General features: G+C 46.9%; 2 protein-coding genes across 3 annotated transcripts in view; both read right to left on the reverse strand.

The window, feature by feature from the left end:
- The window catches only part of dab2ipb (DAB2 interacting protein b), a 56,549-nt gene extending 45,776 nt beyond the window's left edge, over positions 1 to 10,773 (reverse strand). The window contains exon 1 of the mRNA XM_037265128.1: positions 10,230 to 10,773. The gene's annotated coding sequence lies outside the window, so the exon portion shown is untranslated. The remainder of the gene's footprint in view (positions 1 to 10,229) is intronic.
- A 299-nt stretch (positions 10,774 to 11,072) lies between these two features.
- The window catches only part of LOC119131074 (fibrinogen C domain containing 1), a 39,279-nt gene continuing 27,581 nt past the window's right edge, over positions 11,073 to 22,770 (reverse strand). For both annotated transcript variants that reach the window (XM_037265205.1, XM_037265206.1), the window contains 2 exons: positions 12,704 to 12,883; positions 11,073 to 11,789 (listed from right to left, as the gene is read on the reverse strand). In XM_037265205.1, coding sequence (XP_037121100.1) covers positions 11,524 to 11,789; positions 12,704 to 12,883 — 446 coding nt within the window. In that variant the 3' untranslated portion in view covers positions 11,073 to 11,523. The remainder of the gene's footprint in view (positions 11,790 to 12,703; positions 12,884 to 22,770) is intronic.

The following is a 22,770-nucleotide window of genomic DNA, read 5'->3' on the forward strand; positions in this document are numbered from 1 at the left end:
AATAAAACAAATATATCTGTTTGCATCACCGCTAGTTGGGATCCAAATGTGTAATTCTAGAGAGCAAACTTTTCGGCTGCTGGTTATTTCGGCAGCCCTCCAGGTTTGATATTTGATTCATACTTAATACTGGAGTGGACCTGATGAGATGGTGTTCGCAATCTTTTTTCGGCTTGGGTGGGCAAAGTACTATTGATTTTTTTTTTTCTCTCCAACCCTTCAGCAGGTGGATTAAGAAACAAGTTTGCCTCTTTGGACGATGGCTAAATATGAAAGGGCCTTGCGGGTGTACCACATTCAACTATTTCCTCTCCTGACATTTCTATCTAACAGTCCGACAAACAAGCGGCAATCTGCCGGGGGGGGGGGGGGGGGGGGGGGCAGCGGACATATTGCAATACTTGAAACGCTTGAAAAGATTTGATTAGGATGAGTGCGAGAGCAGGAAAATGACCGTATTGATTTTTCAAAAGCTTATGAATAAAATGACGCCGGTCCTGTTGGGAGTGCCAAATAAATGTAGCGTTTTCAAAAGGTGTGACGACGTCTGTTTTTTTTTGGGTGGAAGCATGACTCCAAGATTTTAGAGGTGGATTCAGGTTTTGTCACTCAGTTTTTGTTAACCCTTGATTACTCAAGAGATTCAAAAGTTTGAGCGCTTCCTCTGAAAAAATTCTCAGGTTTGAGCGCATAATCCAGGCGCTAATTTTGTCGAAAAACGCTGGAACATTCTGAGTCACGTCGCCCACATGTCCCGCCTACCGGGTGACAGTCGCGACAAATCCCAAACGTCTGCGTACCTTCTCCGTCGCAAAAATGGTAAAGAGGCGACACGTCAGCTCAGCGTCTCGGCGACACGTCGTGCCAAACGATATCCCGGAGCCAGCGTACGCGGCGCCCTATCGCAGTGCCAAACACGACGTGAAAAAAAGCACCTGATGACGTTTGGCTATTATACCAAGAGTTGACGGCGTCTGTAGGAAAAATAGCGGTTTGAGTCGCTGTCAGGTAAACAAGGCCGATGTCAAGGAAAGCATCAAAGACAAGGCACACCAATCAAAATGGCTATTTTGGAACATTTCCTGAAAATGTCAACTTGTAAATAGACCTCCATATGTTGTGCATGAGTCCAATTTTGGAGCCTCCAACCGCAGCCGTCTATCTTTTAAATTTAGAGAACGAGCCGGTTCACCTCGTGGATGTGGCGACAGATGTCACTTTTTGTCAAGACATGTCGGCCTTGGCTGCTCACTTGGCGTTTGTCTAAGCAGCTTGAAGGCTCTTTTGCCTTCATCTGCTGCACAAGGCTGCTGCGTTATTGTCGCCCATGGCCGCTGCTGCGGCGGCGGGCTGCGGGCAGCGGCATGGGGCCTTTGCTATCTCGGCCTTCAGTTGCCGACTTAGCCGACTTAATCCAAGCGCTGCAATTATAAAAACCGTCACTACTGAAGAAAAACACGGTAGCAGCATCCGGAATACACAAAGGCTAACACTGGCTTGTCGATCATTCCGCTCGTAGAGTAGAACTACGCTGTTAAATTCCATTATGACAAAGTGTAAAGAAAAAGGGACACGCAAAGTAGAGCGGAGCAATTTAGAAAAATGATTTTTTTTTTCAATCATGATTTCATAAAGGATTATCTTTTCAAGATTGCCATTTCATATTATCTTAAAATGAATTACAATCAATTATATTTCTTTCTATTTATCTTGTATCTGTGCACTTGTATAATTATGACTCGATAGTGAGCCGCCATCGCGCAATGTTAGCGTACGTTAGCTTACGATTGTTGTTTCTTTCTTCTGCTTGCGTGGATTTTGCTTCACGGGTCTCGCTCGCTTGCTCCTGAAATTTACTGGAGCTGGGATGTTTTGTTTTTTTCCCCTGGAAAGGTGACCTCCACTCCCGACTGTGATGAATCTGTGGCAGCTTTCTGCGCCACGAAGGCTTTTTTAATGTTGAGGGTGGGAGGGGGGGGGTAAACTCTGAATGTGAGTTAATGAAGCCTATAAATAGTGAATGAAGAGTGAAACTAGAGAGGACAAAAAAAAAAAAAGGTACAGAGCCTGGAAACATGCAAATCATGCGAGTTGAATGACCTTCGGAATAAAGGAACGTTTCAAACTGAGCGGAGAGCAAAACAGCCAATTACCTCCGTTGCGCATCCTCAAAACATGCGCTCGTCTAATTTGCAAAATACATTTGAGGTAAAGACACGTCCCCACCATCTTGATTCTGCTTCTGATACCGTGTCATTGACAATCCACGTTAATTAAAACAAAGTCGAGGTTTTCACCGAGCCTCACGACATTAAGCCTCAGGTGACAACGGTCATCTGTCCTCTCCACCTTTGGCTCCAGGTGCCATTCTGTTCATTATCTGCGGTTGTTTGCACATTGCTTAATTCAAACAAAGCAAATGGCTTCAAGAGCAGCCACCTGAAGACAAAGAGGAACGTGCTGACTGGGCACCGTTGGAAAGAGTCATAATGTGGCAAAAGAGCAGCGGGGCGGCGGCTGGGCCGCGCCATGTAAAACGCGACGCTCCATTAATAGCGCGGCAGCCGTAAAGCTGTCGCCGGCATGCCGCCGTCGTCCCGCATAAAAGTGATTTGCGGCGGGCGCGAGGTGCCAGCCCTCAGTTCCCCTAATGACGGCGGGATCCATCACGCTCATTTAATCAACGCTGAAAGGAAAGCAAAGACGATGGATGAGGCCATCGCGCACCTCGATGGCCACTTCATAAAGTCGCTCTGCCGCCCCGTCCCGCACTCGAGAAAGCTTGATATGATCGCCAGCCATTCACTGGCCTCAAAGTGCTTCTTTCTTAAACGGACGGCGGCGCAGTGATCATCGAAAAGCCATTACGGCTAAGTATAAGACTCTGGAACTTCCAAGGAGACTTAGAATGGGGTTAAGGCGTGAAGCTACATCACGAATGGTGCCAAAAATCAGACTTAGAAAACACAACAGAGAACTTTCAAACAACGCCGTCAAATATCTGTCTGGCCTGTCGGGAAGGCTCCTCATCGCCTTCCTCAAGGACGAGTCATCTTTGGCTTAGCCTCTAAAAACGTTGCTTGAAAGACGTCCAAATGGGCCGGCGGCGGCGGCTTGATGGACAGACGCAATTTCAAAAGTCAAATCAGAAAACGGTCGATTACTCGCGGGCGGATGCGGCGTGTTTGAGAAAGTGCAAATGCGGATCAGGTTTGCGGGCGAGAAAGCAGGTTGAGGTCGAGGTCGTGCCGTCGACGGACGTTAGACAACGGCCTATCGCTTTTAAGTATTAGCGGTCCTTTGCTAGCAAAAAAATAAATGAATGAAGAAAGCTCACAGCGAGCGAGCTGTCCATCAGCAGCCTCTGCTCAGCTTCCCTGCCGCCTGACCCGGTTGTTTGCCATCCATCTGCGGCAGCCCGCATTACATCGCGGACACCAAAGCTCATTTGAGGACCCCTGCGCCAGCCGGCCGCCCTTGACAGCTCGCAATGTGGAGACGGCACCATGATATGACGGCGAGCCCGATTCGTATTTGTTACCAAGCCAACGTGCATTTTGAAGAGCGCTCCGTAATACGCCGTGTAGCCGAGTTAAATGACTTCTCATTCCGTCTGACATGTGCAAACAATCTGAGCCGGCGACCTCCCCGCGGTCGGAGACGTCATCGTACATTAGCGCCGTGATGGAAGTGCTATGCGGAAAGCCCCGAGGGGACCCGGCCGGCGGCGGCAGTCCGATATTGCCGCCGACAGACGTCGGTAATCTGGAGTCTGATTACTACCCGTGACGCTTGCGAATGCAGAGTGGCGGCGGCGGCGTAATGGACGGGCGGGCGCACCCTGGCGAGAGCACCCGATTGAGCCATGTCAGCCGGCGGAAGTTGAGGTTCAGCCAGGCAAACAAGGTGTGATTGAAATTACACCGAAAAGGTGCTCGGAACACACGAGATGACGTGCAGCGGCAGGAATGAAATAGCCAAAGTATATATTGAACAAGTCCTACGCTCTTCATCTCCGCCGCTTGAAGACCCCCCGGGAGGATTCCGCACGGAAAAGGCTCAATCATAACGCCAGGATGAAGTCAAGTTTACCTCCAAAAAGTCAAGTGCTTGAAGAATAAACAAGCTGGAAAGATTTGAACTTCCACAAGACAAAAGTGCCTTTTACGCTAGCCGTTCAACTTTAGCCGGCTAGCAGGCATCGATGAAGAACGCGTTCCAACGGGAACAAAGTACATTTAACAGAATCATTATTGGTACGGTGACAATTACTAAATGGTTTGGAAATGGCGGCGATTTATTACGCAGAGTACTGCTGTTCGTTGCGCGCGAAGCTGAAAGCTACAAAGCGTCTCGAGGGCAGCCGGTGGCAGCCATGACGCTCGCTAATTGTTTTCCTGGGGGACGCGGTTGAAAGCGAGCCAAGTGCCGGGTCGGGTCGGGTCATCCTTCCTTCCACCACCTGGCCAAGTTGAATCAAAGCCACGTCAAGTTTGGACGAGTAATACCGAGGCGGCCTACGTTGAGTGACATCCCGTTTGGATGCTAACGGCTAGAAGCTAAGCGCTAGCCTCGTTAGTCTTTCCTGTGTAACACAATTGACGAAACTACCGTATGTGAGATTCTTTGTTTCCAAAAACACGCGTTCTAAGACTGCCGAAGGTTCTAAATTGTCTTCAACCCTTACGAAAAGACTCGCCAAATCGTCTTTGAAGTTTACCAAAACAAACCGACCGGGTTTGTTGAATTGCGTCTAAATTGTGTCAATCCTGATCTTTTCCTCAGCGTTCAAAGGCCTGCCAAACAAATAAAGGCCAAAGTGCAGATGCAAGCAATGATTCAACTTGGAAATCTTCCAAATCTGTTGCTCCTTTTGTGTCAAAGTGAGGCAGCCCGAATGGCGGCGGGAGCATCTGATTAGGATGTCTTCTCTGAAGTCTCCCTACTGCCGGCGGGCGGTTATTTTGGGCACAAGACTTGCCGTGGACAGTTTGTCCCAAGTGGCTTGCCTTAATATGCCAGGGAGGACTTGTAGGACAGCTGCAGGAGCCCGCCAGGCATGAGCGTGCATGTCATTGCAAGCAGACTACATCTGTGCAGTGCTGCGCTTTACACAGCACACAAACCTGCGCAATTAATACAGACCATTAAAAGCTGCAAAACCAGTCCTCGCACTGCCTGTAGGGGGGGGGGGGGGGGGGAGTTTGGGGCCAGATGGAGGTTGGAAGGCAGGTATAAATATGCGGCGATATTTTTGACACTTGTTCTCGCAAGGTGTTAAATCGGGGCTCACCGCGGCGAGTTGCGCGCATGATTTGCTTAGCGCTGGATGTCACACCGGAGCCCAAAATGAAAACATTAAAAGACTGACTAGTGTCTGGTGGGAATCCGACGTGGGGCGTCTCTCCACAGAGACCCTATGCTAATCATTTAGCAGACAAGTGCAGGCTAGCAGATCTTACGAGAGAGAAAGAGAGGACTGCGCCGTTGTGGGAGTGGTCACAAATCCACTCGTCAAAGAAGCCGTTTTGATCAAACGACATCAGTCAAATGCGTGTCAAAATAGCCGCAAGCAAATTCTTTTGACGATACGTTGCTGCAAGGGCAACTCATGTCACATTGCCTGTTGTTGCCTCAGTAAGCGTGTGGGAGGTAATTAAAGAGCCTTGAAGAAAATGACACCCTTGCATAACGGCAATAATAGCTTTTGTTGTGAAAAATGCTAAGTGCCGCTTCCATGAAAAGGGAGGAAGAAAAGATTGCTCCCAAGCGGTGGTCTTAATACATTCCTTGTGGCACGCTCTGACGGCAGCGAGCCTGATGACGCCTGACGGGCGGAAAGGCCAGCGGACTCCAAATGTAGCGCAGAGAATTCAATTATAGCAGTTCGCACTCTTCCCATTATGGAATATCCAGTCATTAAGGCTGCCATTCCGATTTCCCGCGCAAGTGACACGGCCGCTAACTCGGTCGACGACCCCGTCGAGGACTTTGGTCGACCGACCTGCTTCGAGGCGGCCATTTTGGACAACTTCTACGACAAGATGTCAAAATGGCTTTTTTGTTGCGAGCGGATCATTTGAAGTCATAAGAGGGCTGTCGCACGTTGCCCCGAACAAATAGCTGACTCGGTATTCCGGCAAGCAAAACGAGGTTACTTCAGAATGGCCGCTACCCAATAAACATCGCAATCAGGTTACGGCCCAATGCCACACAGGATTTATCACCCTGTGTGTGTGTGTGAGTGTGTAGGAGGAGGAGACCCCAGCAAATGGCGTTTGTGGACCTTGTGGGACAAAAAGTTCCACCATATTAGATTTCCTCCTTTATTGCCTGAACCAAAGTGCAGCACCTCAGGACTTGCTCCCATTAGTTCATTGAACCTTCCCCCCTTCAAAACAAAGCCCAGCAAATATAAGAATCAGCAACCGATGCGATTTTATTTGTACGACCCCAATCATCTGCATTGGAAACCAGCGCACGGATTTATCATTAGCGAGCGTGTGTGAAAGCAGAAGGCTTTGTGCGACTCCAGCCGCGATAACAACCAAGCTGCAAATGTAGCGATGGCAATCTTGGCGCTAGCGCTCGCCGTATTGATCTATGCGGCTTTTGTCCCGCTCGTCCGTCTGGACTTTATGTTGGCAATCTGCGGGGGAATAGCTCGCCCCTCCCAAAGCTTTTCTTCTGATAGTGCCAAGAAATGTACCGGTAGGTTTAATTCCAAGTCATCTGACAAACGGTGTCGTGTCTTCCGAGAATGGATGGAAATCGCGAGCGGCGCCACGACCTTGTGTTTTTGTTCACTGGTGCTTTTGTGGAAAACGTCATTGATGCGTATAAAGAAACAAACTTGAATGGTGGTGCATTCAGCTAGCTAGCAAAACAAGCGCGCGATTCAATAGATGACGTTTATGCTTTTGCACACAATCTTAATTTGTCTTTCACGGGCCTCTCTGAAAGCAGCAAAGTCAACGTAACGATTTACATGTGCTTCGAATATTGCCCATTAACTCATTCACTGCCAACCCAGTTCATATCTTTGACATCTAACAACCGTCACTTTCCTAGGAGAGAGAAAGCCCAAGTACTTTTCTTTCCACCAGCCTGGTTCCTAAATCCGTGGAGATATCATCAGTCTCGGCTGCAGATTACGACTCTCCTCCCCCGTCATTTGCATCGCCTTCGCCGCGTCACATACAAGCGGAATAAATAAAGAGCGAAGGAATTGCGTCGAGCTGCTAAACGCATCTCCTCCCTCATCATTTATGTACGTGCTGATACTGTTGCTGACGATGCATACGGTTACCCGCCCCCTCCCACTCGGCTCCCCTTATTGTTGTTTATTTACAATTTGTACTCATCTGTGACGATCTCAATGAATTTTTTGCAATTTTATTTTTTGCTTCGTGCAGTTGCTTGCCTTTGCTGTCCGTTGTCCCGCAAATGACAATACATGACTCCTAAGTATGCTTTGCAATCATCTCAAATCTCCTCGAGTGTCAGTGCGGTCAAGGACTGAACAGCCTTCAACTTGCAACAACTCATCTCTGACAAGACCCAGACACTTAATGTCGCCCCAGAAACACAGATTAGGTTCCCTGTCATCCTCCATCAAAGGCGCCGTTTGAAACTTGGGGATTACCTGAGACCAATCCCTCTCCTTTGACACTCGTGTCAAAGGCCTGTCCAAATATTTCTTTTTTTTTCCCCCTGCCACAACCTCAACCTTGCCGCTTTGGATTGCGTCTAAGCCATCCAGAATCAAGTCACATGACTAACTACCAAGTCCGCATATTATTTATACTATTTCATATTTCTTGTCTTGTCGAAATTCGCTCCATTCGTAGTGAATCCTCGAAAAGCTCAGGTTTTAATAGACGAAAATATCAATTCCAAAGTCAATTTCGTCCTGGCATGCGGCTGCAGGTTAGCAATAGGAAGCACTTTTGGGAAGAGATGTCGAGTCGACACCCCCCCTCCATCTCTTTCCGTCCCTCCGGGCCTCTCCGGTTATCTCCGTCTGCCAGGTATTTAGTTCTGCAAGGTCATTATAGCCTGCTGTAGCGCACCGAAAGGCTAAAGGTCAGACGTGATTCTCAAGACACCGGACGGGTTGTCGAAACTGGACCTGGGCCCGGCCATTTGACGCCATCGGTGACAAATGGAACAATTTAAGACTGGACTTGTATCTCCATTTCAATTGCCTTCAATTGAGGAGAATCCACAAAGCAATGCCCTTATAATAGTAGCATTTCTATTTCACATTCCTTTGTCACAGTCCTGAACCGAGGAAGTTTCTCCGCTTTGTATTCCGAGGTGGTCGTACTTCCATTTCCCGCATCGCTGGGTCCTGACAAAACCGGGGACTTGTCTGACCACCGGGTCACGTCAGCCCTGGCTCGCTTCCACCCGTCGTCTCGATTGCGACGCGGCTTCCCTGCACTTTGTTTTATTTTATTTTTTTATCATTAGCATTCCCGTCTTGAATCGTTCAGCGTTTGCCAGCTGGATTAAGACGCAGCCGCCACGACGCTCGCTATCGGCGCATCCGAGCGCTAAATTCTGTCCGTTTTGTTGCGGCACTCAATCTGATAAGAGTCTCAACCCGGTGGCGCTGACACCGATAAGACGACTCGCAGTTGTTAGCGAGGTTGGCCCGCGCCAACGCCCAAAGGAAGGGGGGGGGGCTGAGCGCATTACTACAGCGATGTCTTCACAAGAAGAAGCTTCCAGCGGAGATTGAAGTATCAAACGCAATTGTGAGAACATTTGTTATCATCAAAGTTTTATGGCTTCCCAAGGCCCCGGTTGAATTAAAGGCAGGCGGCTTGAATTTTTGTCAATGTCTTTTAAGTATTTAATACCGTCGGGGGGGGCAGTGACGTGCTCTCACTATTGGCCACCCTAAGAAGAAAAAGAATTTATGGGACTTAAGGGTGCCTTAATTATCAAATGACTCCTAAAATGGCCGCCGCAAGCAAACTTTCACGTGGCGCTACTTGTGATAGCAATATGAAATTTAGTAAACAAAGTAAAACTGTCTTTGGAGGCTGAATCCATTTTTTTTTAATCAAGGAAGAAAGCTGAAATGCTCATCAGTGCTCCAAAGGAAGGAAGACACACTTGAGGCCCCTTCTCCTCTCTCCTCCTTTTAGAAAATGGGAACGTTTATTGAATGCTGGCGAGAACAATAAAACACAGAAGCAAGATCCAGCACCCGCAAAAAAAGGAAAGAACGCAAATGAAACAAATCGCTAGCACGTCACAGGGAAATGAAATTGAAGGGCGGGGGGAGGTCTTTTTTAGTAAACTTTTGGGGAGGTGTGGGGACATTCCAGAAAGATTTGGGGAACTTTGAAGGATCTTCTAGGAAAAGCTTTGAGGATCTACCTGGATTTGGTTTGGGAGAAGAAATTTTCCACAACATTTGGGCAAGTGCGAGAATGTTTGGCGAGCTATGGAGACATTTTAGGGAGGTTTGAGGACCTTTTCGTTTAGTTTTTTTTTATCGTCCGGTCGAAGAGAGAGAGGAAAAAAAGCAGGTAGTTGGGCAACCAGGGCAATTGTAGGTGACGCTCGGCTCCAACATTTATTGAACAAAGCAGAAACGTATACAATAAGCACAACGTGATTGAAGTCGTGAGGCGAGGGGCAGGGTTAGGGTGCAAGCGCAGTTCAACACAGTACCAGTAGGCGGCGTTCACTCAATTGGGTTCACGATCACAAGAAGTAAAAGCTCCGTCTAGAACAATACGGAAATCCTTCCGTTGGTCAACACAAAGAGCAGCAAAACGGGGTATCGTACACAAGCATCATGTGACTTGGACTCACCAACGAGACGTGCCGAAGACGCTTCCACGTGTACACCTAGGTATTTTCTGTTTTTTAAGTTAACAATTTTGCTTTTTTGTTTTGTTTTTTTACCAGGGAGTTGTGGAAAATTCGATTTTCTATGAAACAGAAGATGCATCAAATCATTTAATTGAACTAACATTTCCCTTCCTTTCTTCTTCCTGCTTCTGATTGGTTGAAACCACAACTTGCAAATTTGCAGTTTGGGCCCTTACATTTGGAATTTTTAAATACCCTTTTGTACGTGTGGAACTCGCCTCGCACGCCCTTACTCTCTTCCTCCCTCGCTCGCTCATCCTTTTGTTTTGTCCACGTGCGCACAATGCCCACACGCGTGTATGTGCATTTGCATGCGTGGCCGCACTGGGTCCGACCGCTGCCTCTTCAGCGGCTATTTCCGGCTTGTTTGTCGCATCCTCACGCCCGGCGACGTTCAAGAACATCGGCGGAGAAGGGACGTGTGTGCGTGCATGCGTTCGTTCGTGTGCACGTGGACATGTGCTTTTGGGGGCCAAGGTTCTGCCAAACGTCACGCAGTGTGCAATACTCCCGCTGGCCACGAGGAAGAGTCTCTCAGACAAGTTGATGGTTGCAATGTTCCTTCCACCTTGTGCATTTTCATTTTTTTTCTCCATTTTTTTTTGCATGTACTCAGTTCTGTTTTTTTTCTCTTTTTTAAGCATGGTAACAAAAACCGGACATGCTCTAAAAGTCATACACGCTGTACAGTCAAATTTACATTTTTTTTTTTTCTAAAGCTTTCAGTACATCCAAAAAAGGGACAAAGGAGGGAAAAGGCGACACTGGGGGGAAAATGTAGCATTATATGGTGAGAATAAAGATGCCATCAAAGAGAGTTAAATCATTTTCTTTTGCCTAAAAATAGTGGAATATTTTAGGAAATGAAGAAAAAAAGTTTTTTTTTTAAATATTTGAGACATTTTTTGATTCATTTAAAAATTATATCTGCAATAAAAACAACTTACTGACAGAACATTTAACACTTATACAATACTTTTTTATAAATAATTTAATTCTGCAATGGAGAGAATGCGGCAAACATTTTGTGCTGATTTTTTAAAAATGTTGGCACACCATTATTTTTGTATTGTGTTATTGCGGGAGAAAAACAAAACAAAAATTGAAGCTGTAATGCATGATTAGCAGTTTTTTGATGACAACTTGATTCCCGTTGCGTATTTTCCCCCCACGTGGCCCCACCGCGCTTCTTTGTGGAAATTCAATGAAAATAAGATGACGTACAAATTTGAATTGCACTCTTTCTCCGCAACATTATTCTTTTTTGTATGTATAGATATAGAGATTATTTATATATATTTATACGGTGCTTTTCGTCTCATTTGCATAAACGTAAAGGACAAAAGAAAGAAAACATTTAGGTCGGTAGAAGAGAAGTGGACTGAATTGATTTTTTTTTTATGTTCTAGCGTGCACATCAACATGAGCACGCACACAACATCAGGTAACGTGGCGTGGGTTGGAGGAAAGATGTCCTCCATTGTCTCCTCCTCTACTTCCCGCTTGGTCCTTGCTGGTTCCACGAAAAATAAAATCCGATTTCTCTTTTTTCCCCCCAGAAAAAGACTAAAAGGGGCGGAGACACCAAAAAAACAAAATGGACCGGGCACAGGACGAGGGAGTTCTCCCTCATTTGCCGTCCAGGTCGCGGGTGGGCCGTATCTTCATCTCGGAGAACTTGAGCGAGTACTGCCAGCCGGTCCAGGCCGACCACTCGATGCCGTCGGCGTAGGACGTGTGCTGGCCGCGCAAGTACTGGCCGTTCAGGTTGGACGTGTGGCAGTTGCGGTACCACCAGGCGCCGTGGTAGAAGGAGGCGCAGTTGTTCTCAGAGTGGTCGTTGTCGCGGTCCTTGGTGGTGAACTTCATGCCGTTGTGCTTCAGGAGCGAGTCGCCTGCAGCCATGGGGGGAGGGAGGAGGGGGAGGATGGGCGAGGGGGGGGAGGCGTAATGTGTGGGGGGGTGGTGGGCGATAAATAGAAATGAGCGAGCGCCTCCAGTCCGTGGCAATTCGGAGCCGTCGAGTGGATGAGTTTCATTCACAGAGGAGCTCATGAGTGGGAGGAGCTTAATTTTAGCCCCGGGTTGCTAGCCCAAGTTCTCGTTACGTGAGCACTTGCGTTCTTTCACATTCAATTCAACTATTTTCCTCAGCAAAGATGAATTTGGAATTAAAAAGTTGAACTTTCCTATTTTGTCATGTGGCTTTGTGTTGCTATCGTTCCATCGCCCGCCTCCGCGGGCTCCATCGCTCACACCTGTCCCCCCATTCTCCGCGGGCAGAGCGATGCTCCCGAAAGGTTCGGTAAATTGCTTTTTTTCACCCCCTCTCCCCCTCCCCTCCGCTATGTCTCCACCTCAGGCTTTTGTTTATGCTGCGGCTCAATTAATCTCCTGTAATTTCATCAGGATGACGGGCGAGCCGCCTCCCATTTGAGGCGAGATTTTTTTGAAGGAGCAACTTTTGAATGGACGTTACGATTCACGAGCGGCGCAAAGCAGGCGAGCGTAAAATGACAAGGCCGTGCTTGAAAACGAGAAAAGGTCACGGAAGTAAAGAGCTGAACGCCGTCTCGTTGCTGACATGAGTCGGAAATTGAAATTGACACACATTCATAATGAGCACTCGTTTTTTTTTCCATCTTGTAACCCCTCCCACTTGATTTCTATTCAACATCAGATTGAGAATATTACTAGCAGTTCTTTTGATACATTTATATATATTTTTTTTAAATTAGGGATTTTTGCAAGATTTGTTTTTGTTTTCCAAACCGAGAATTAATGAATAAACATCCCGCCAAAGCGTTACCTGCATTTCCAGAGTAGTCCCCCACCGTCAGCGGGTAGCCGTCGTCGTCCGGGTCCACCGAGAAGAGGCCCACGCCAAAGGTGCCGTACTGAGCGTACGCCGTGCCGTTCTCAAAGTCCTCCAGGTCGATGCGCAGCTCGTAGTTGCTTTGGATGGACAGAGCGTGGATCTGCTTCAGCCCTGGACAGACACAGCAGGTCAATGTTACAGCTTCTTTCTTGAAAAAAAACAGTATCCTTAAAAAATATATTTTTAAAAATCTTAAAATTGTTTTTCCCCCAAAAAATACTTTTTGCCTGCTTATTTAAAAACAGTTTTTTCTCTTCTCTCCAAATATTCTTTTTCCGTTGTCTGAAACTTTTTGTCAGCGTTGACTCCATAAACGCTGCTTTTACATTTGCCGTAGGCGGACGCAGGTGCCAAGCCAAGTAAACTCTGACAAGACTCAAGAAATACAAAAAACAAAAAGGACCACTTGGCTTCAACTTGGCTTTCACGTGTCAAAGCTTCTTTTTAATTGTAGCTCAGTGGTGAGACGGAGAAGCGAGAAAAGCTTTTCAGAGCACCAACACATGGGAAAGAAAAACAGAAAATGGCCTCTCTTGCAGCGGATTTCAAGAGATTGATGTGCGTCTGCCGCAATCTGACACTGTTGCAAGATGACTTCCACTCCTTTGTTGCGCAATCGTCAACGCACTCCTCAAAAGCGTGCCGAATTGTTTTGCTTTGCGCCACCAGCAAATCCTGCGGCCGAATCAACCGCTGAGCTTCGGCGTCTGCAAATGCCTTGCTTTAGCTCTCAGCGCTAATTAGCACCAAGGCCAGCTCCCGCGTGTGCAAAAAAGGACTTCTTTGCCATTTGTGACTCCTTGCTAGGCACCGCTAAACAGCCCATCCCGGAGTTTTCCCCCGGCGGGACAATCAGCATCCGGCGCGTTAATTCAGCGAGCAAAATACCTGCAAATGCGAGCGCCCGCCCGCCCGTTTGGAACAATAGCATTTAATTAACAGGCAGGTACACCTGAGCATTTAGACGCCGAGGCGCGGCTGGCGTTACTTGGCTTGTGTTGCTCTTTAATTATTCCAAATTAGAGCCGAGCCGGGATTCTCTGAGGCTTTAATTAGAGACCAAATTAAAGTTATGTAAATACACTCACGCAGTCTTATAAATAGTTGCGTGCGTGCGTGCGTATCTCGATTATTATTTGCTGGGGTTTTTTTTTTTGCCTTCCTCGGAAAGAGAAAATGGCCCAAAGTCTTTTGAAGTTTGTCAAATGACTCCAGAGGGGGGAGCTCCCCGAGGTGACGCAGCGCCGGGGCGCTCCTTTTCAAAGGGGAACAACATGCAAACTATTTCTGTCAAACGTGCCTTTATTTCTTTATTTATTTGCTGATCAAGGATTCAAAATCTGTCGCGCGTCCTCAAGAGTTTGACTTGCCGCGCGACATTTTGGAGTTTGTGTTCGGCGAGCGGAAAAGGAGGCGCGCACGATTTATTCTGATAATGAAAAAAGACAGGACGATGCTAATGTTGCTTCAAAAGTCGCAAAATGTTGAACAAAAAAAAATAAAATCTGGGGAAAAAAACCCCCGCAATATTTGAAATATAAATTTAAAAAAATATATATAAATATAAAAAAATACAAAGCACATAAATCGCTGACAAAAACAAACTTAAACTAATAATATAAATACACAACTTTGCTCCCAAGGATGTCCCTTTTTTTTCTAGAGAAAAACAAACGTTTCCTCAAATGGAATATTTTCAAGTCAAACAAACAGATGGAACATGATGCAATTGTGTCATCGAAATCCTCACATGAAAAAAAAACATGCAACGTGATGACAAGACAAAGACTGTCCTCCAGTTCCACTCGTGGAAAAAGACAAAAGAAAAAAAAACAAACAGGCAGTATTAAATTTAGAAGCCCTCCCTCCACGTGGGAACAAAGCATTGTTCCGTCCATAAAAGATGATGAATATCTGCAATTACATCATTAAAATGGGTCACCGTGATCCATAACTCATTTTGCACAGCTGAGCTTTCTCACAGAAGGCGACACAAATTTTGCTCAATATCAGGACGCTCACTTGATATTTGTTCCTTTTGGATTCAAATATCGACAAAGACAAAAGTTTCACGTAGGAATGGAGTCCCAAACAAAAGACAGCAGAAGGAAAAAAAAAAACGATAAAGGCACGTTAAAGGCAGACGATCCCTAAATCCACCAGAGGAATGATTACACTTTTCAATGGCGCTCGTGACATTTTTGCCAGTTAATTATTCATCATGCTTTTCTCTCTCGGTTGCCTGGGGGGGCAGCTCCTGCTCGACAGGATAGAAGTGGCTCCCATCCTTGCATCACCATAACTCAAACCCATCCGACTGTGTTTTTCTTAGCCCCGCCCCCGCTTCACCCCCCAGCAAAGCCTTTCAATCCCTTCCTTTGACTTCATCTTCCTGTCTGCTGAGATTGTGGCAAAGAGGAAGATGATTTCTTCAAATTGCGAGGACGGTCATTGGGGTACTGTTGCGATGTTTTCCAGGCGGCGTGGCGTGATGGGGGACAATATTTGAAGAGATGGTATCCACCAAGTCAGGTGACGGCGGTCGGCCCAACGGGGCCGCCTTCGTCTGTTGCCGCTTTTGAAAGGTGACGCCAAAGCTTTGGCATTGTCGCTAACTCCACATCAAAAGGTTGGAATGAAAGAACAGAGACAGGTGTGCGCTCAACTATGACACCTTAAGACCACCCGCCGCCGCAACCCTGTTCCCAAAGGCGGCGGTGACATTTGGCAGGACAAAGGAAGAAAGAAAATAATTGTCGGTTTCTGTCACATCTGATTTTTGCTTCCAAGGCTTCTCGTCGGACCCCAACCAACCCCCCCCCCCCGCCAGCCTGTTGCTTATCGAGACAATTCCCCCTTTTAAGGCTGCCAAGGGACGCTTCGTGACGGGGGAGACGGAAGGTTCCAGACGTTCCACGCCTTGCTACGCAGGAAGGAAAATCGGTCTGATTCTCCTTCAGACGACTCAACGACACCTCAAACCCGACGAGCACAAAAACAAGCCTATCCCGGAGTTTGACGGAGACGACTCGACGCCAGACAAAGGCAGAGTTTTCCTCCGGCTGGGAAAGAAGAGCTCTTGACGGAGCATCCCCAGGCAGAGTCTAACTCGGGAGTCATTATCAGGGGAATATTTGTTCACTTTGCCCACAGCGCCCTCATTAGCCCTCTCGCGAGCGACGTTGCACAGGTTTTGACACTCTTGCACAGCTGCCGATTTGAGACGAGCACCGTTTTTTTTTTTATAGGGCGTTCTTTCAAAGGGCGGTCGCCGTTTTGATTTTCAAAGGCGACAACAAATTAGTGGCCGATAATGGCCCGTTGCTTTGTATTCTGGGATGATGATGATGATGTGGGTACAATTGACGCTGAAGCATCTCAAATGGTCCCATTATTGTTCTCCGAGGTAGCTATTTGTGCCTTTTGTTGGTACCAGTGTCCAAAATTGACGTTAATAGAGGAGAAGAGCAAGCCTTTGTCGTCGTTTGCGGCGCATTCAACAAAACTGGGGCAGATTTGAGCATACAAAAGCGCTAACAACTTCGTGAGGTCAACTTGAACGCACTATTACGGAGAGCGAATGTCATTGTGCATTTCAATGACTCAAAACCGAACACCCTGTACTCGCAAACGAGACCAGGCATCAGATATAGACCATAGACCGGCTCATAGCAACCAGGATGGAGGCAAAGAATGTGGTGGCAGACTTCATCTCCCCAACGACAGCCCAATCCAAAAATGAACTTGGCTCCAAGGAGCAAGATGGAATTTGCGAGATTCAACGTGACTACTCGGTGTCAGACCATTGCCAGGAACATCTCGGTTCACGCTGAACTCCGCTCGACTCCCGCTTCCTTCTGGTCCCCCCCCCGCTCCCGCCAGCTGTCACTCGGCCCGACATTTCCTCCCAGCTCTCATTCCAAATGAATGAACGCCGGCCGGCGCTCTTGGTGGCTTGTTGACGCCGATGGTGGGAGCTCAGAGCCAACTACCAGCCGGGGAAACAAGTGTGCCGCTTGTACCGAGAGGCAACACGTAAAAGGACTCAAGTTCAAATATCTGTACAGAGCAATAAACACGCAGATCCAGATAGAAATACCCTCTTTCATACTGTAAAATATAAAAATCATCCAAAAAAAAAATACTCGCCTATACTTCATACTATTGATTGTCAATCTGTCAATGCTCAGCCGCCTCTGCCGATTGCCCGGCAGGTATATTTTCCTAAGTCAGAAGTGGGTGTCATGCTAATTGGCAGCTGTTGATGATTTATCGGCACGGCAGTAGATATATTCTTTCACTTTATCACCGCGTCAGCCACCCACGCAATCATTTCCCACCCGTGTCGCCACGTCGTGCATTAAACATCGCGGCGAGAATAATTCACGCGCGGGTAATTTAACACTGAGGAGGCAGTAAAAAATGTCTGCCGTGACGACGCCATTCACCGGGTTGATGGATGGGGTGTGACTTTATTACGGTACCTCCGCCAAGAAGGTTATGTGCCCGTAGCAGCTTGGAGCTCGTTGTTATCGTCATTAACTTGGGAGGCGAGGCTACGTTATACAACTTTGTTGGCTCGCTTTTCACTTTATTATTATAATCGTTCAAAAGCAATACAAATCATAAACAATCGGTAGCACATCGTTGGCCCATTAGCTTCCGAGGCTATTTCATGTTAGCGTGTGACTAGCCTTTTGAGCTTAGCAGGCTATGCCTGTGTTTGTTTGCTGGTTAGTTTTGTGTTTACAGTTACAAAGATCCAAAAACACTGAGAAGAGTCGCACCTAGCTAGCCTTGATAGCTTAGCAGGCGCATTAGCTTAGGATGATATATTCATTTTCACCGTTTGAAGGATTTAAATGAAATATAAAGAAGGTGAAATCAGAAGCAATTAATTATGATCGTTCTGGAGGAGCTATTCTTATTTAGCGCCATCTACTGGGACCTTCGTGTGACTTTTCTCTTTAAAGCTGAATTTTGTTCATTTACACTCAAGACTGTCAGATCTGTGGACATATGTGATGTACAATTTAGAAAAAGAATCAGACGACTCAGCGTTCCACTGAAACAGCACCATGAACATGACACGAATGACAGATCCAAGATCAGGCTTACTTGGAACCGATTGGACACTTACATCCATTTTGTCCCCCGAGGCTTTGACCTTGCTTTGCGAGAGAGGTCTGTGAAATGACTCCTAAAAAAAAAAAAAAAAAAAAGCGAGCAAGTGAGCGAGCCCGACGGAATGCAGATGAGACGACATGTCACGGGGGCGCCGGACAACAGGACGCAAACGAAAGCCTTGAAGCTATGCGTTTGATATGCTGACTGATTTCTTTAGCGAAAGTAATGAGAATCCAGAGCGAGCCAGCGAGCCAGTGTCCAAACGGAGCCCGCAGCTTGAAGAGCCTCCAGCAGTGTTTGCCTGATGTGACATTGCTGCATGTTCATCACTAATCAAGTGCGGGGGGGGCATCATTAAAATGCTACCATTTGAAAAGACTCCCGCTAAGTTGCAGAAATTCTATTTTGTGACAAATAATGAACCCTGATGCCACAAATGAAATACACGAAAGAGTGAGTTTAGCACAAATAAGCTTGGTGATGATAAAAAGTGCACACGTTCAAGTATGACCTGCTGAGGACATGGCGGTCATGTTTAAGACGTGAACATGCCTTTTGACAGCTTCTAAAGCGCCGTACATTCCTGTTGTCGGATAAATATTTCATCGACATGAGAGGGGAGAGAAAAAAATCCTGCAATCCCCGACATTGACTCTCACTCGTAGGGAAAGAACAATAAGATGAAGCCACTGACTATTTTGGATTGCGGACATGAAGAAAAATGACAGACGGTGGAAAAAGTGCAAAAACAAACATTGTTCAATTTTAATGAGCGTTTCTGAATCCAGGCCAGGGAGGACCAAGTGTGCTTTCATTAGCATCCTAATCATTTTAACTTTAATTGCCCCATCTTGGACCGGCTGGGCACGTCTGATTCCTCCATGCGTGCGTTCCACTTCTCCATCCATCACCGCGGCAGCCAAAACAAGTCTGACTCCAGCTGCAGTGCGGGCAAAATAGCCGTGCGATGAGAGGTATCAAATGAAGCACTCAGGCTTTTGTGGAGAGGGGGCAGGCAGGCAGGCAGGCAGGCAGGCAAGGGAGGGAGGGGGCCTTTTTTTCTGCTCTCCTCATATCTAGCGAAATGATGGGCCAATTGCGGCAAATTGCGGCTATCTGCCTTCCGCCGCCGCCGCAATCTGGAGCAGATGGAGCCTCTGCCGCGCTGGCCGACCAATCGGCATGATTGCACCGCCTGACCCTCTCCCGAAAGAAGCGTGGGACGCCCCGGGCCCGGCTGAGGCATTGCGTTGTCAGCGCGGTGGCCGATTATCAGGGCGGACCCACCCCAAGCGACTTCCAAGCTTCATTGTTGAGCAGGAATGACGCTGGTGAATAATTAATGACATTGGAATGCCGGATTGGAGGAGCCTTAACTGAAATCACTTAGGTGCACTCTGAATAATACATGACGACTGGGGATCGTCGTAGTAGTCTGCACTTGGTCATGCGGGATACGCTATCACTGGCAGGGCCGCGCACACACACACACACTGAGACTTTATCCGTTCAAGCGCTTGGTTGGTACGTACAGTTGTTACAATTTAGTCATCGGGCGACGTGTCCAGCCGTCAATGGCAATGAATGAGACTACAAGCGTTTCATAAATGAACAATTTCAGTCGATGAGTTCACATTTATTCGAGGTCCATTCGCCATTATTTCTGCGCAAGGTTAAGATATATGAAAACATGTACGTAATGTTCAACTGAATAAACGTATTGCTTGTATTTGTTTCAAAAAAATAGAGGACCTTGACAACGTAACCACACATTTAATCGTAAGCACAATAATGAGGGAGGGGAAAAAAATGCTATTAGCTTATGATTGAAAGTGGTTGAGCACTAACATGGACACGTATAAGTGAGTGCATCTCTTATCAAGTATTAACGCCGCTGACAAGCTGCATAAATATCTTTTCCGACAAACGGTCCACGCAGCCCGTGGCAAACACTCGCGGTGAAACACTTGAAAGTGGCACTCTGGGCTTCGAGTGCGGAATTAAACTGCAGCCGCGGTGGATTGTAATTATGCGTGAGCGGCAGGGAGGCTTCGGGGCGAGAAAGCCAAAAGGCGAACGATGCGCACGAGGCGACCGTGTGGGCAGAAAGCGAGCGAGCGAGCGAGCGCCGAGGAGTTTTGCCGACCGCGGGGGTCACCCGCAGGTGAGTTGAGGTGGCCGTCGCACGACTATTTGCTGCTCGCACCGAATATTAAGTAGCAGAGCGGGACATCGGATGGAGAGGCAAGACGATAAACACAAAGGTTCATATTAGCTTAGCTCGTTGCTATGCCTTCGTTTGTTCTCTTGCGGTTGTTTTGTTTTGTATTTTCCCTGACTTCAAAGTGGTGCCGAAAACGGAGAGAAAAAAAGTGAGCTAGCATACAATGGAAGATGACGAGGCCAAAAGATATGATCTGAAGGGAGATTAAGGGCCGCTGCAGCAAAATGAAGATTGGGCCACATTTGCCATACAATACATAAATGGCATATAGTCATGTGAAAAAAGTACCGACGACGTATGCATCAAGTAAGTCACGTGGCAAGAGTGTAAGTAAAAGCGACTGCAGCCTGAGTACAAGGAAAAATGAAAATAAAAAAAAGTCTGATGTAAACAACACATCTTTCACACTATTCTTCTATTCTATTGAACCAAAGATGTCTCCTTTTGGTTTGTTTGATAAGGTGAGCACGCACAATGGCGTGTTACAATGGCTCACTCTTTATAGAAACACAACATTTGTGAGACACACGCAGGGTAAAAAAAACAACAACAACAACAACTAAAGAACCGAGGGTGGCATTCAAGCTTGTGTGCCTTTGGCTTATTGTTACAAAGTCATTCTTAGTGGGGCCCATGTCATTAAAACGAAGTAAGCGCAACTTTGTTTTGAATTCCAATGATTGACGACGCCTTAGATGACCCCAAAAAAACATTACGTGAGGACACAGTGAAAATGAATAACCCGGAGACCCGAACGAGAGGCATCGCAATTCGGCCGTCCACATAAAGACGTCACGAGAGTCGCAGGGGTCGCGGGGGCGGCGGGGGAAAGTGTTCCATTAAAAAGGACCCGCCTGGCACATGCACGGCCACCTCGGCTTTTACGGCCGCCGTGAAGGACTCGCTCCCGTCGGCCGCAGAAGGTCGCCCGTATAATATACGAGAGCTGCTCGTTGAAAGCCGACTTTACTGGAGCCCTGCGCGGACCAGATACGGGTGCTGGGACGTGAAATCCGTCAAGAACAAAATATGTTTCGCGAGGGCCTCGTTTAAACATCGGCATCTGGTAATAGCCAAATTAAAATATTATTTATATATTAGGGGTAGAACAAAACGACCAATTCAATGAGAAAATCGGTCTTGAGTGACAGTTCAAACAGAAAATGTATCGATATTGTATTTTAGGTATGCAGGCGCACACTCTGACACGTTAACTTTCAGATTATTTTAGCCCAAACAAATAATTGTTTTTCTCGCCTAAAGCCGATCACGACACCCCCCTCGCCGATCCATAACATCCGCTGGCGCGTCTGACGTCCTCGGGCGAAAGCTGTTGTGTATCAAATGAATTTGATGAGGTCTCGCTTGACGCTCGCTACAGCTGGCTCATTAAACACTCGAGTAGGCGCATTAGCATTTTGGGCTTTTTGGGATAACGGCAATCCATAAGGGCTTACATGTGTTTTATTTGCCCGCCGCCAATCAAGCGCATTTGTCTGCATTACGGCTGCTAATACAACTTATTACGTCTGTTATGGTCGCTACAGCCGAGCGTGCTCTGTGCATTTATTTTGGACTGGCTGCTTAGTTTATGAACACAAAGTTGTTGGGAACCATTCTTGAGTCAGGTGTAGGTTTTTCTCTAAGTTGGTTCTTTCCTGTTTGTATTGGTTTGAAATTGATGTTTTGTTATTATTCCTACTTGTTAGTGTGTTAGCGCTTTTCTTATTCTGCACCTTGTATGAAAAATCTAAGTAGTAATTGAAATGAGTTAGAATGAAGTAGAGTTGTGATGCAAATTGAGTAGCGAATTGGCTATTGAAAGAAAAAAAAAAAAAACACTCCAATCTTCCAATTAGGCGTCAAAGCTATTTGTCTTCAGGGAGTACTGTTTGGATGGCCGAAGCAGCTAAAAGCTACATGCGAGGTTCATTCGAGCGGCTAACTGCTATCGGCCCGCTAGCAACAAACTAAATTGAATTTACAAACAAACTTTAGAGACAAATCAGCTTAGCGCTAGCTAGGAAGACGCTAGAAAGGTACGACGCAGGATCCTGGAGGTTAAAGTAAATTGTTTTAAACTGTGTTGATGCGACATTGTAGGCTACACTTTGTGGATAAGTCGTTCAGGAAATGGATGGCTGGATTTTTTTTTTTTAGCATGTTTGCTGATTGCTATTGTGCAAGCTATGAGTTGTCATCAGTGAGTGACAAGGAACAATCACATCCGAGCCCTCCCACAAGCCAAACAAACGAGAAAGCAGTTGTCAAGCGAGCTCACGCCTGGTTGAGTTCGATTTTTCAGACTTGTTGTCTCTTCCGAAGCTTGGTCAATAGGCTTAAAAATAAAATAGTAGATGCTGACTGACTGACTGACTGACTGACTGACTGACTGACTGACTGACTGACTGACAGCCTTTTAACACGACGCTCACAAAGGGCTTCGGCTCGGCGGGCTACCGCTCACAGCGGGACGGACGGAGAACGTCGATGGATTTTAGTCGGAATGGTCCTCGCCGGACGCTTACTAGGTGAGTTTATCAATCCGAGCACCCGAACTTCTGGGGAAGCGCCCAACTATCGGAGGAATGGGTGGCGACAGAATGCGCTTGAAGGTTGCCGTATTGATGTCGGCGTTTTAAAGAAA

Source organism: Syngnathus acus, chromosome 12, assembly GCF_901709675.1.
Source record: "Syngnathus acus chromosome 12, fSynAcu1.2, whole genome shotgun sequence".
NCBI lineage: Eukaryota > Metazoa > Chordata > Actinopteri > Syngnathiformes > Syngnathidae > Syngnathus > Syngnathus acus.